At 50.1% G+C, this 12,336-nt stretch overlaps 1 protein-coding gene across 6 annotated transcripts in view; it reads left to right on the forward strand.

Annotated features, from left to right (window-relative positions):
• SNX13 (sorting nexin 13) overlaps positions 1 to 12,336 on the forward strand; it is a 2,094,218-nt gene that overhangs the window by 744,885 nt on the left and 1,336,997 nt on the right. For all 6 annotated transcript variants that reach the window (XM_069648499.1, XM_069648500.1, XM_069648503.1 and 3 more), the window contains one exon: positions 3,436 to 3,524. In XM_069648499.1, coding sequence (XP_069504600.1) covers positions 3,436 to 3,524 — 89 coding nt within the window. The remainder of the gene's footprint in view (positions 1 to 3,435; positions 3,525 to 12,336) is intronic.

The following is a 12,336-nucleotide window of genomic DNA, read 5'->3' on the forward strand; positions in this document are numbered from 1 at the left end:
ACTTATGGTCCTGCCATTCAATGACCAAATCTCCCAATCTAGGAAGAAATTAGACCAAGAACGCCCTCTGTCATTACGCTTGCTTTTCTACATAACATTAGTTTGAGAAATATTATTAAAGGTCATCTTCATTGTTGAGGTCCCACAATGCGCATTGAGGTTGCCCCCAATTAGAACTATCTCATTTCCACTAATCATCAGCCAACTGGTTAAAAGTTAATCAAGGCTGTCGTGGATAGTATTTGTACAAGCTGAGGACGGAGCATCATAAATGTTAAAAAAATAACATTAGGAGTATTTCTGCCCATTTTAGCCTTAGCTTCAACAGCTAGTACCCATTCATTGCCAGTTACTGTAGAATTCATTAGCATAGAAATCATGGGAAACTGCAGTTATAAGGCCACCATAGGGACGCCCTTTAAGTCCCTTTTTTGCATGACGCTGAAAGATATGGTGGGAGCCTATACAAAAATCATACATGAGACATGATTCCTGGAGCAGAAATATAGGGATTTTAACTAATGTTCCAAGGGAACCACCAGTTTTCAATAGATGATCGTGGACTCTTGTATTGCATGATATTGCTTCCAACACTCATGCTCCAGGGCCCTCAAGCTTTCCCAACAGATTCTTTAGCCATTTCCTGCCTGCTTGATTTTCCATGTCCTTCACTGTACCAGCAGGAGTATGAGATTTTTGCTTCGGTTTTGTCGTTCTACAATGTACACATGAAGTCTTTTTAATAAGTTGCCTTCACGCTAGTTTGGTGTTCCGACGTGGGATTTACGTTTAGTGTTGACATTTTCTAATGGGCGCTCCATTTGCGCTCTTAAATCATGTTCCTTAAGATTGCTCACCGTTAAGGTGATTTTCCTTGTGATCGCCTCCGGTAGATGGGTGAGAGAGCTCCGGTCATTGTCAGCTAAACCTCCTTTCTTAATATTCTCCAAGGAGAAGGTGATTCTGAGAATTAGACCCTCCTTTCTTCCGAAGCTGGTCTTGGATTTCCATCTTTCTCAAAAGATCCATCTCATGTCATTTTTTCCTCCGCCTCATCCTTCCATCGTCCCGATGGGATCCCTCAGCTACTATGTCTGGCTATCTTCCATCCTCAAGATCATTGTACTGCTTTGGAGGTCTATCCTAGATAAGGAATCCGTGGGAGGAAGGTGTCCATTGGAAGAATAAATGACTTCCCTCTTGGCTATGTTCTTTTCAATGGATAGCCCTTCCATGGTTTCCTCATCGCCCTCTCTTCCTGCTAGTACACCTTCGTTCTGCAGTCCCTCAGCATCAGAATAACAGTGAAAAGGGGTAGAAGTGAGGTCGCCGGGCATGTGAAGAGTGAGGCTTTCTGTTTGGCAATGAACACATTTTTTTGCAAAGGTCCCTGTTGTGACTTTGTGCGGTGCTGTCTGATTGCGAAGTGTGCTTGTTTGTGGTATAACAGAGGTGTTGCGATTGACTTGCCTTCTTGGTCCCTGCATACTTGTTGCATGAGGTGTGAATGCAAGGTTTGATGTCATGAATGGAATGCTAGGAGAATGATTGGGATGTTGTGTGCGAGTGTGATTCCACTCGGGGCAGCTGCAAGATGTTGCCTGGGTGGTGGGAGCCAGTGGGCTCCCTTCTGTACTTCCCCATCTCCTAAATGTACCTTAATGTACATGATGATCTATTTTACTTGATTAAAGTAACCTGAAGAATACCTGCGGCATGTCAGTCTATCCTTTTAGTAACCCTGACTTGTGGTCCTAACAGTCCCTTTATTTGTCGCTCCGCCTATCGCCCCCGCTGCTCCCTCTGTGGATGATTGTGAACCTGATTAACATGGCATCCTCATAAATAAGTGGGAGAGCCGGCATAGTCAGCTTTTCACGTCTCCGTGCTTCCTCTTTAGAGCTATGAAAGGCAGTGCTGCAGAAGCTCATAGCTCTGGTGTCACCTCCGATGGAGCAAGTATGGTCTCTTTTGAAGGAGATTCCCCTGCATTAGCCATGGTTGACCTACCTCATTTAGTAAACCCGGGGACAAGTCTAGGAGGAGTACAACCTGGCCCACTATTCACTGAAGCTGTCTTGCCAGAGGAATTCTATATAGAGAGGACCAATCTGAGGAGTTTGCGCAACCTTCTCCACAACCTTCATAAAGCAAATGGTTTGGCTACATCTCGAAATGTGGACATAATCACCTCTGCCATATCAGCTCTATGGCTGGACTCTCACCAGTATACAAAGACATAATCTGGTGAACATCCACAAAGACCCTAGTTTATAGGCACTGCATTCCGAAAGCCGTGGCCGACTGCCACTCTGGCCAGAAGCATGTCATGGCTAAGTTATGCAGATCATATGTCTGTAGGTCTATGGTAGGCCAAGATAAGTCTTTCCACATGATCATGCTTGAACTCTGGCCAATTAGTCTAGCATTGCAGTTGTTCTTACCATCTGCAAGATGTTTGACTATCTGGGAGAACATGAAAAAAGATTGGGAAAGCTTAAATGAGAGTTAACAAAAAGCTACGATAACCACAACATGACAACGCTATAAAGGGATCAAAACAAATGTGACCGTGAGGGGTTATTGAGTAGTGCTTCCCACATGTTTATAAGGGGCATTCAGAAACTCATTAGCTCCTGTGCCTCTCAACCCTCTAACCTTGCTTGCATGGCTCTGAGCATTAGGCCTGCTGTACACTTGCTTCAAAAGGCATGGCTTTTTACTGTGAGAATCCCCGCTCGGCCACACTCAAGTCCTTACTTGCACTACTCCCAGGGTAGCAGCCTGCGTCATTGTTCCAGGCACACTTTTCAGGTAGCTAGCCAAAGTACCATGGCAACCCCATTCATGGTACCACTGAGCCAGCAAAACAACCAAAGTACAGATTATAAAGTCAGGTGTTGGCAGCAAAAGAACCGCGGAGCTGCCCTCGCGAATCAAAAAAGGCAAGGAGCTGAGCGGCGCTTGGATGCTGTATTTCAGGGTAAATAACTTGTTTTCATTTGGTTTGATGTGTCTTACTGTGGCTCTTTTTCCAGTTGGGCATTGTATGCAACATCGCCCATTTACACCAGATAATTGGCCTAGGAATTTTGTGGTATTAGTCAGAGCGTGTCATTAAATTGAGATGGTTGTGCATTCATTGCTTATTCCTCAGGTTATTAATCCAGTCAAACCGTTCATGCGGTCAAAAGAAAAGAGAATGATGTGGGTATTTTCATTTTAGCAGTGCTCGATCATTATTAGACTGCCAGTTTAGAACTTGCTGGTAGTGCCTACACTCTGACAATGATTTATTTCCATATCTTTAGGACATTCATGCATTTAACAGCTTTTTTGCCAAAGCTACTTCTGTATTGTAGGATACTGAATATGTATAAAATGTTTGTGCTAATTGTGCACTAAGTTTTCAATTTGTTAATTTCTATTTTTCAGATATCAACACAATAAAAAATCAAATTAACAGCTTATTATTTGTAAAGAAAATATGTGAAACCAGAATACAGAGGTTGCAGTCAGGAAAAGTAAGTACTGCTTCCAGCAGAGCCAAAGTATAAAGCATAAACTACAATTACTTTCTTAAAGCGTACATGAAACTTTCAGCTAGTATATGGGAGTTTTAATTTTGTAAAATATATATAATCTTTATGATGGATGACATTGATGTGGCCCGGCTTGCAAGGGGCTACATGCTTGTCCACTAAGGGACATTAGGAATAAAGACACAGACACCAGGGCAATAAAGCAATTTTAGTTAATGTGTAGTGTTTTTAATGTGTGTGCGCGCGGTGTATGCGAGTTGGAGTAAACCATCCAGCACACCATGGGGCTGGATGTAATGTTAAAAGAAAATCAAGGATCAATAGAACAGAACTCCCCTGCCCAAGAAATGACTGGGCTGGGTAGAGAAAAGAATCCAAGGACAGTTGAAAATGGACGGTTGGAAGAGCGAGAAGGGCAGGACAAAAAGAACGATTTACCTGTGGGGTTGCTGCCTCAAGCGGCCTTACAGGGCCTAATTCCAGAATATGGACCAGGAGGCGCGTGGGGAGCCCCTCAGAGACTGAACCAGGGGGCTGAGCAGCTGATGCAAGGAGCAGCTCTGCCGCCCTGGGGCCATGGCACCTGTCGACGCACCCGGGGGTCAGACCGGACAGGCCCAGCATTATCCAGGGGCGAGGCAGCATGCCAGGTGCTGCCTGAGCCAACAAAGAGCAGCCTGGGCCGCGTGTGGTGGGGAGCCCAAACTAGGCTGCCCATATTAGGCTGCCCAGATGTGCCCCAGACGGCCAGCCTTTTGCCCAGCGAGTCATGCCCTTAAAAAAAATATCCTCCCGGGCTGCATATGCCAGACGCAGCCCCAGTGGTGAAGAGGGAGAGAGAAGGCCGCTCCAGAAGAAGTCCTGAGTTGGCCTTGCGTGCCAACCCAAGTGAACACGAGCAGGAGGAAGAAGCCGCTGGCCACCCAGTGGAGCAGCCTGGGTGAAGACAGCGGCCCGCCCCCTCTTCTCACAACTCATTGCAGAGGCCTGCTGCTCAAGAGCCTGTGATGCTAGGCGGTGATCTGTGGCGGCGTCACGATTAACACCAGGCACGCCGACTGAATTCAAGATGGCGGAGTGGGCCACGTGGTGGCTGGGGCCGCCCCCATGATAACTTGGGCCACCCCAAAGATTTTAAAACATTCTGCGGGTGCTACAGGGCCATGGGGTGCTGCAGGGAGGTTGGGTGTCCCCCAGCCAATGGGGACCACCCTGAGGATTGCCACGGGCGCTGTAGTGGCCACCCACAGCATGTAAAAAGAGCACGGGACGCACTGTCATCGTGGGTGGCCACCTGTGGTGGACGGGGCCTCCCAGAAGCATGAACAGTGGGGTCAGGCCCCAGACACATCAGGGACCAGGCTTCAGCCACCAGTCCTGAAACCAGCCCTGCTACAGCCAGCTTGTCCATCAGTTTAGCGGCCATCCCGAAGTGGACCAGCACCACTAGGATAGGCCCATGAAAGGTGCTGTGAGGTGGTGATTGACTGCAGCAGTCACCCAATTGTGACAGTGTTTTATGTGGTATGTAAATAGATTTCAAGGGGATTGGGTCCTCTGACGTATTCCATATCTATGACAGTAATCACCACAGCTGTGCTGTTTCAGAAAATCTTTCGGCGTCTGCTTCCTGCGTCGATACGCCGTCTTCGAGGACCTCCTCCGACGGCCGACATCACCAGATGTTATAAGTAGGACGCACGACGCCCGTAGCCTCAGTTCCGTTTTTTCCACAAACGTGTTCGCTTCAGAGATCTTGGCGCGCCTGGACTCTTTGGAATTTCTGTTCTTTCGGTTCTTCGAACCTGTTCGTTTGTGAAGTTTATCGGGATGTCTTCTTCTTCTTCCACCCCGCGTCCGGGCTTCAAGAAGTGTGGGGACTGCGGGTCCAACATGTCGGTGACGCACTCGCACGATGCCTACCTCTGGTGCCTCGGGGAGGCCCACGACACGGATGCTTGTGTCGACTGCCAGTCGCTTACGTCCAAGGCCTTGCAGGAGTGTAAGAATTAGCTGTCGGTCGGTAAGGTGTCCAAGCCCCGGAAGTCGAGGTCCACTGGGCTTTCGAAGGACAATTTGAGGGGGGATTCTCTGCATCGTCATCATAAGTCTAGGGGGGTCTTGGTCCCAGAGTGGGTCCCGCCACTCCTCTGCCTTTTCGAGGCACTCACGGAAGCGATGTCATCGGTCGCCTTGCAACTCCGGAGGAATGGGCTTCCATCGGTAAGAAAATGTTGGCGATTCTTTAATCGCAGGGCACCGGTCCGTCCGCGCCTCCGAGTGGGGTCGGGCATGACCGTACTAGAGACACTGCTCGTACGCCTTTGGGCTTGGGTGGTCGGCACAATTTGTGGGAAAGGTCCCGCTCGGACAAGGGGAATCGTTCTAGTCATGCCCTTTCCAGGTCCCGGCCCTCGACGCGCTCAAACGTGTGCACCTGTGAAGTCTTCGAAGAAGACGTTGACGCCTGTGGCGCCGAGGTCGTCGAGGGACTCTCTCGAGGCTTCGCCTCCGAGGAAGTCGTCGACGCCATCGGCACCCAGGCTGTCGAAGGACACACTCGGGGCTCCACCCTCGAGGCCTGTGTCGATGCTGTCGGCGCCACGCTCGACGTCGATTCACTCGATGCCCTCGACGCCTTTCGAGGGTGTTTTGTCAGAGGTACTGCGTGGCACGGTGGAACCCCTTAGAAAATCTCTGGCTAAGGCCAAACATGTCTTTGTCCCCCATTCTGTGCCCACTTTCCACCATCTGGATTATATTTCTGAGGTGGATGAGGGTTCTGAAGATGGGATGGTTCCTGATATGGTACCATACCAGACGAGATTATCTCGGGACATAGCCAGATTGAGGACTTGCGTCAGTCGCTGCACGACGCCAGTGGCCTGGACACCTCTCTGGAGGTGGAGTACTGTAGGCCTGAGCCTGGCACCCATGCCGAGTCTTTGTACCGGCACCTTATGTCGGGGGTCACTGAGTACTTGGGGTGGTCTGCTCCACAAGGGTATTTTCTGCAGGATGACCTGACGGATATCCTCAACCAAGGTCCACCAACTGACCTGGTACTGCTGTTCCATATGGCTCTACAAAGGAGGGTGGCGGCGGCTTGGACTGCTCCGGAGAGTCTCCCGGCAGTGGGCAAGTCTTTGCCACGAAAATACCGCCCAGCCAGTAGCGAACCCTGCTACTTGACCACGCACCCCACTCCGGAGAGTTTGGTGGTGCAGGCGGCTACGGCCCCAGCAAAGCAGGCGTCGTATCCTACCATCCCTCCTGACAAGGACGACAAGCGTTTTGATGGTTGGGCGAAGAAAGTGTTTTCTTCAGGAGGTATGGCTCTTCAGGCAGCCAACTCTGTATGTGCCTTGTCACGTTTCGCACACACGCTGTGCAACATGACATATTCCCGAAGGGGACGAACGGGATGATTTCTTGCTATGATACAGGATGGCAAGGATGCCATGTGTGAGGCCGTTAAGTCGGGTCTGGACATGGCAGATTGCATCAGCAGGTCCATGGCGGCGAGCACCGTGATACGCAGGTTTGCGTGGTTGCGTAAGTCAGGGTTTGCCCTTTGATGGTGTACATCTTTTTGGCAGCAAGGCTGACGAGAGCCTTGAGAGGTTGCACACCTCAAAAGCTGCAGCGAAGTCGTTGAGCGCTGCAGTTCGACAACCTCAGCCTTTTCGTCCTAGGGGACAGCAATGGAGGAGAGGTTCCTTTTGTTATTACTCATCCTTTAGTAAAGCGAGAGGCGCTGCTAGTCAAAGGGGCCACCGTAGGAGTGCCAGAGGTGGAAAACAAGGTACTCGAGGTGCCAAGGCTGCTCGGGCAGTTGCCTCTTTGCCCTCAGGCAACGCCACAGCTGCTTCAGCTCAGTCATGAGGCCATGTCCCATGGTTCGCCGGTTGGGAGAAGGCTGGCGCAGCATCTTGTAGAATGGCGTGCCATTACTTCGAATGTGTGGGTTCTGGAGATCATAGCCCACGGTTACTGTCTTCCCTTTCGGCAGAGGCCTCACGACAATCCACCAGGGAATCTCTCTTTGAAGAATCTGGATCCGCTCCTTGCGCAGGAAATTCAAGCCCTGCTGGAGAAAGGCACCATAGAACTGGTGTCTGTAGCGGAGAGGAACAAGGGATGGTATTCCCCTTATTTTTTGATTTCAAAGAAAGACGGGGGATTGAGACCCATCATAGACTTGTGCGGCCCTTCAACTTCAGGACTGGTTGGTGTGTCTCGACCTCAAGGACGCTTATTTTCATGTGCCGATCCATCCAAAGCACAAGAAGTACCTGAGGTTCGCGGTTGGCGACTAGCACTTTGTTTTGGGTCCTGCCGTTGGGATTGACCTCCGCCCCGATGGTCTTCATCAAGCTCATGGTAGTGGTGGCAGCACATCTCAGGAAAGGGGGATTCACGTCTACCCCTACCTGGACGATCGGTTGATCAGGGTGCGCTCTCCCGAGCAAGTCCTGGATCATCTGTCCGTCACCTGCCCACTCCCTCCACAAGCTGGGCTTCTCCCTCAACTTAAAGAAGTCCCACTTGACGCCAACTCAGAGGCTCCAGTACATCGGAGCAGTGCTCGACACGTCCCTGGGGCATGGTTTTCCTCCCCAGGTGAGGGCTCATCACATTCAGCAGATGGTGCAAAAGTTCCAACATGCCCAGAGTCTCCCTGCGTTCGAGTTCTTGAGATTGCTCAGCCTCATGGCATCCTGCATTCTTCTGGTGTCAAAGGCCAGGTTGCGGATGAGATCTTTGCAATGGGCACTCAAGCTCCAGTGGTCTCAGTCCTCTGGCAGGATGTCGGACCCCATTCAGGTGCTGCCCTCGGTCGCCCAGGACCTTCTGTGGTGGGCTGTCGAAAGCAATCTGATGAAGGGGGGCTCTGTTTTGGCTACCCTGGCCGGAGGTGACGATCGTGACAGACGCATCCCTCATGGGATGGGGAGCTCATGCCAACGAGTTGACAGTCAGCGGTTGTTAGTCTCCGTCAGAGTCCAGACTCTATATCAATCGGTTGGAGCTGAAGGCCGTCAGGCTTGCCCTGAAGGCTTTTCTGCCGACTGTGCGAGGAAAGAATGTCCTGATCCTGAGGGACAACACAGTGGCCATGCACTACCTCAACAAAAGGGTGGGGGCAGGGTCACTTCCTCTGTGCAGGGAGGCGATGCAGCTCTGGTTCTGAGCAATCCAGCAGGAGATTTCGGTCTCGGCAGTTCATCTGGCCGGAGACGAAAACGAGACGGCGGAGGCTCCGAGCAGGCAGAGCGCGATCTCTCGCGAGTGGGAGTTGGCTCAGGAGATTCTCCTGGAGATCTTTGCCCTTTGGGGGACCCCTCAAGTGGATCTCTTCGCCTCCAGTGTCAACCGGAAGTGCGAAAGGTTTTGCTCGCGGGAATTTCCTCCAAGAGGAGCCTTAGGAGACGCGTTCGTGGTGGAGTGGTCATTCCCACTGCTGTACACGTTTCCTCCAGTCCCCATCATCCCACAAGTGCTGTGGAGGTTACGGAGATTTGGTTCCCGGATGATCCTCATTGCTCCGGCATGGGCCAGGAGGACGTGGTACCCGGACATTCTCAACTTGTCCATCTGCCCTCCACGTCATCTTCCCTACAGAGACAATCTGCTCTCCCGGGAGGGGGGTCAGATTCTCCATCCAGAGGTCAAATCTCTCAACCTTCACGCTTGGCTTCTGAAAGGTTGAGGTATAAGGATTGGGACCTCCCTGCAGACGTGATGGAGGTGTTGCTTTCGGCCAGAAGGGACAAAGTCCCTGTACTGTTGCCGTTGGAGAAAGTTCTGCGGCTGGTGCAGGGTTAAGAATGTGGATCCTTTTTCATGTGACATTCCTGTGGTTCTGCCTTTTTTGCTTTCTTTGGCCCACAAGGGCCAGCAAGTGGGTACCGTTCATGGTTACCTGACGGCGCTGTCTATATTTAAGTGCTCGTCTGAGGAGTGTTCTTATTTTAAAATCCCTTTAATTTCCCAGTTTGTGAAAGGGCTCACTAATGTCTCCCTCCGTCACCGTTCCAGGTGCCCGGTTGGGATCTGAACCTTGTTCTCAAGTTTCTAATGGGTGCTCCCTTTGAGCCTTTGCATTCTTGTCCTTTGAGACTGTTAACCCTTAAAACTGTATTTTTAGTTGCGGTCACTTCCGCTCGCAGAGTGAGTGAGTTACAGGCACTTTCAGTTAAGCCACCCTTCTGTGTTTCATAAGTACAGGGTTGTCCTTAGAGTTCGTCCTTCCTTTCTTCCGAAGGTGGTGTAGGAATTTCATTTAGGCCAGAAGGTTATTCTTCCTGCATTTTATCCTCCTCCGCATCCTGGTAAGGAAGAGGAGAGGCTCCATAGGCTGGATCCTAGGAGAGCTTTAAGCTTTTATATTTCACGCATGTCCCGGGTCAGAGTGGACGATCAACTCTTTATTGGTTACGCTGGAAGGCGTTTAGGACAAGCTGTTACTAAGCTGACTTTGTCTCGAGGGATTATCCTGGCAATTTCTGAATGTTACCGCTTGGTGGGTAAGGACCATCTGGTAGACTTGCGGGCCCATTCTACCAGGGTGATGGCTGCCTCTACTGCCCTGCAGAGGGGTGTTCCTATTCGTAACATCTGTGATGCAGCCACCTGGGCTTCCGCCCATACTTTTGTACGTCCCTACTCCCTCGATTCTATCAGTGGTCAGGATCTGGGCTTTGGCAAGGCAGTCCTTTGCTCTGCAATTTGATTGGGCATTCTAAATTTGTATATTCTAAATTCTTTTCCCACCTCCTTACGTTGGTACTGCTTTGGGAGTCTGTCATAGATATGGAATACTTCGGAGGACCCAATCCCCTCGAAGAACAAGATACTCTCTTACCTGGTAACGTTCTTTCGATGGGATGGTCCGACGACATATTCCATATCGCTCCCTCTCTGCCTTCCACGCTACAGAATTTCTTATGCGATTGCAGCTTACGTTTCCACAAGGCTTTCTGTGGTCATACTGGCAGTGGTTTGGTGCCACTCGTTCTGGGAAAAAACTACAACTGAGGCTATGGGCGTTGTGCGTCCTACTTTTATAACATCCGGTGACGTTGGCCGTTGGAGGAGGTCCTCGAAGACGGCGTATAGACGTCATGAACGCAGACGCCGAAAGATTTTTAGAAGCAGCACAGCTGTGGTGATTACTGTCATAGATATGGACTACGTCGTCGGACCATCCCATCGAAAGAACGTTACCAGGTAAGAGAGTATCTTGTTCTTCTGATGCTTGTGAATCTGCTTAGAATCACACGCTGTGTATATAGTCCGACCTCTAGTGGTAACCGCAGAGTATTGCATCTTGTCTTTCGAGGATTGAAAGGGGACGTCGACATGGGCATGCCTGTAACACATCCATAACGTGACGTGTAGTGTACCCAAAATCACTCACGCGTTGAGGTACCTCAGATTGTTCGTCTTATGCAGAGCTCTTACAAATTGCAAATTATATTCTTCCCCACGACCTCTGGTCGTTATTTATATTCGTCCCCATTATCGATGACTACTTGTTTGCCACCGCCGAACACATCGGAAGACAACACCGGACTTCGCCGTATTACCCTTTCCCCCTCTGGTTTTGCCAACGCTATAATAAACCTGAGCTATGGACCGGAAACCTTTAAAATTTGCCCTTCTTGTGAAGACAAGTACCCTTGAAAGGACAGGCACCGGAGGTGCAGTAAGTGTCCACGAGGCATCTTGTTGGTCTTGCCAGCTCTTGCATCCTAAGACTATCAAAGAGCGTCGAGTGAAAGGGTGGGCGGCCTACGCCATGATGCAGGCCAAGTGTTGGGGGTTAGGGAGAATTCTCTGTTAAGGCTAATTTCCCAAACCTAGTGAGTCCCCCAGCAGCTTTGCTAGATTTTTGGGGTTTATTTGTTTCTCCTGCTAAGAGTGAGACTCTTTGTCTCCCACTCTTAGGCATGATTTGAGAATGTCCTTTGACTGTGAATGTGTTTTATGGGCTATGGGGTCTTTTACTGCATAGGGCTTCATGTGTTTTTGGTATATGTGTTACACAGCACCCTCAGTGCAGTAACACAGGGGTGTCATAGTGACCCCCCAACATAGACTCCATACCCTGGAACTGACTACTGTCTCCCAGGGCATGTAAAGTCACCATTGTCTTTACTAGTCTAAATTGTGAACAGAACCAGTACAAACCATCTTATTGTGGAAGTACTGGTAGGGGTAATTCGATTGCCCCTGGGTCTGTTTTCCAAGGGGGCACTGTCCAGTCCCCCCTTGTCGAGTTTCTGGCTGGTGGCAGTGGATACCACGCAAAATATTCCACAATATTTCTTATGGGATTTTCCCATTGATTTTGAATGCACCACTTTTTGGTGCAATGTTAAAGATACCGCCGGGTTATTTTTTTAATATTTATTCCCCGGTTGGGTCTTTTTGCCAGGACTCGGTTTTAAAATGGCGTTTGTGTTCGCCTCTGAAAACTCTAACCCAAGTCGAGCCCTTTGTTCCACAGAAGCCCTCCAAATGGTGCCACTCTGTCTGGGGTCTACAGGATGTGTGGGAGGGGGATAAGGCACCTGGACTGAGTTGCCTTGGCAACTCAAGTCGCACTCTTGTGTGATTGGCCCAGTGGTGAGCCGCCCGGCTCACCACTTAGCATGTTTGAGTGACAGCTAGGCTGATGAATGGGGGTTTTTCTGCATAAAAGCAGGGCTTTGGGGACTGGAACTTGAGAAGTCGCCACAGGACCTAAAGAATCCAAAGAGGGGAGAAGCTGAGCCATCTACGACGA

This window comes from Ambystoma mexicanum, chromosome 2q, assembly GCF_040938575.1.
Source record: "Ambystoma mexicanum isolate Mex_15411 chromosome 2q, UKY_AmexF1_1, whole genome shotgun sequence".
NCBI lineage: Eukaryota > Metazoa > Chordata > Amphibia > Caudata > Ambystomatidae > Ambystoma > Ambystoma mexicanum.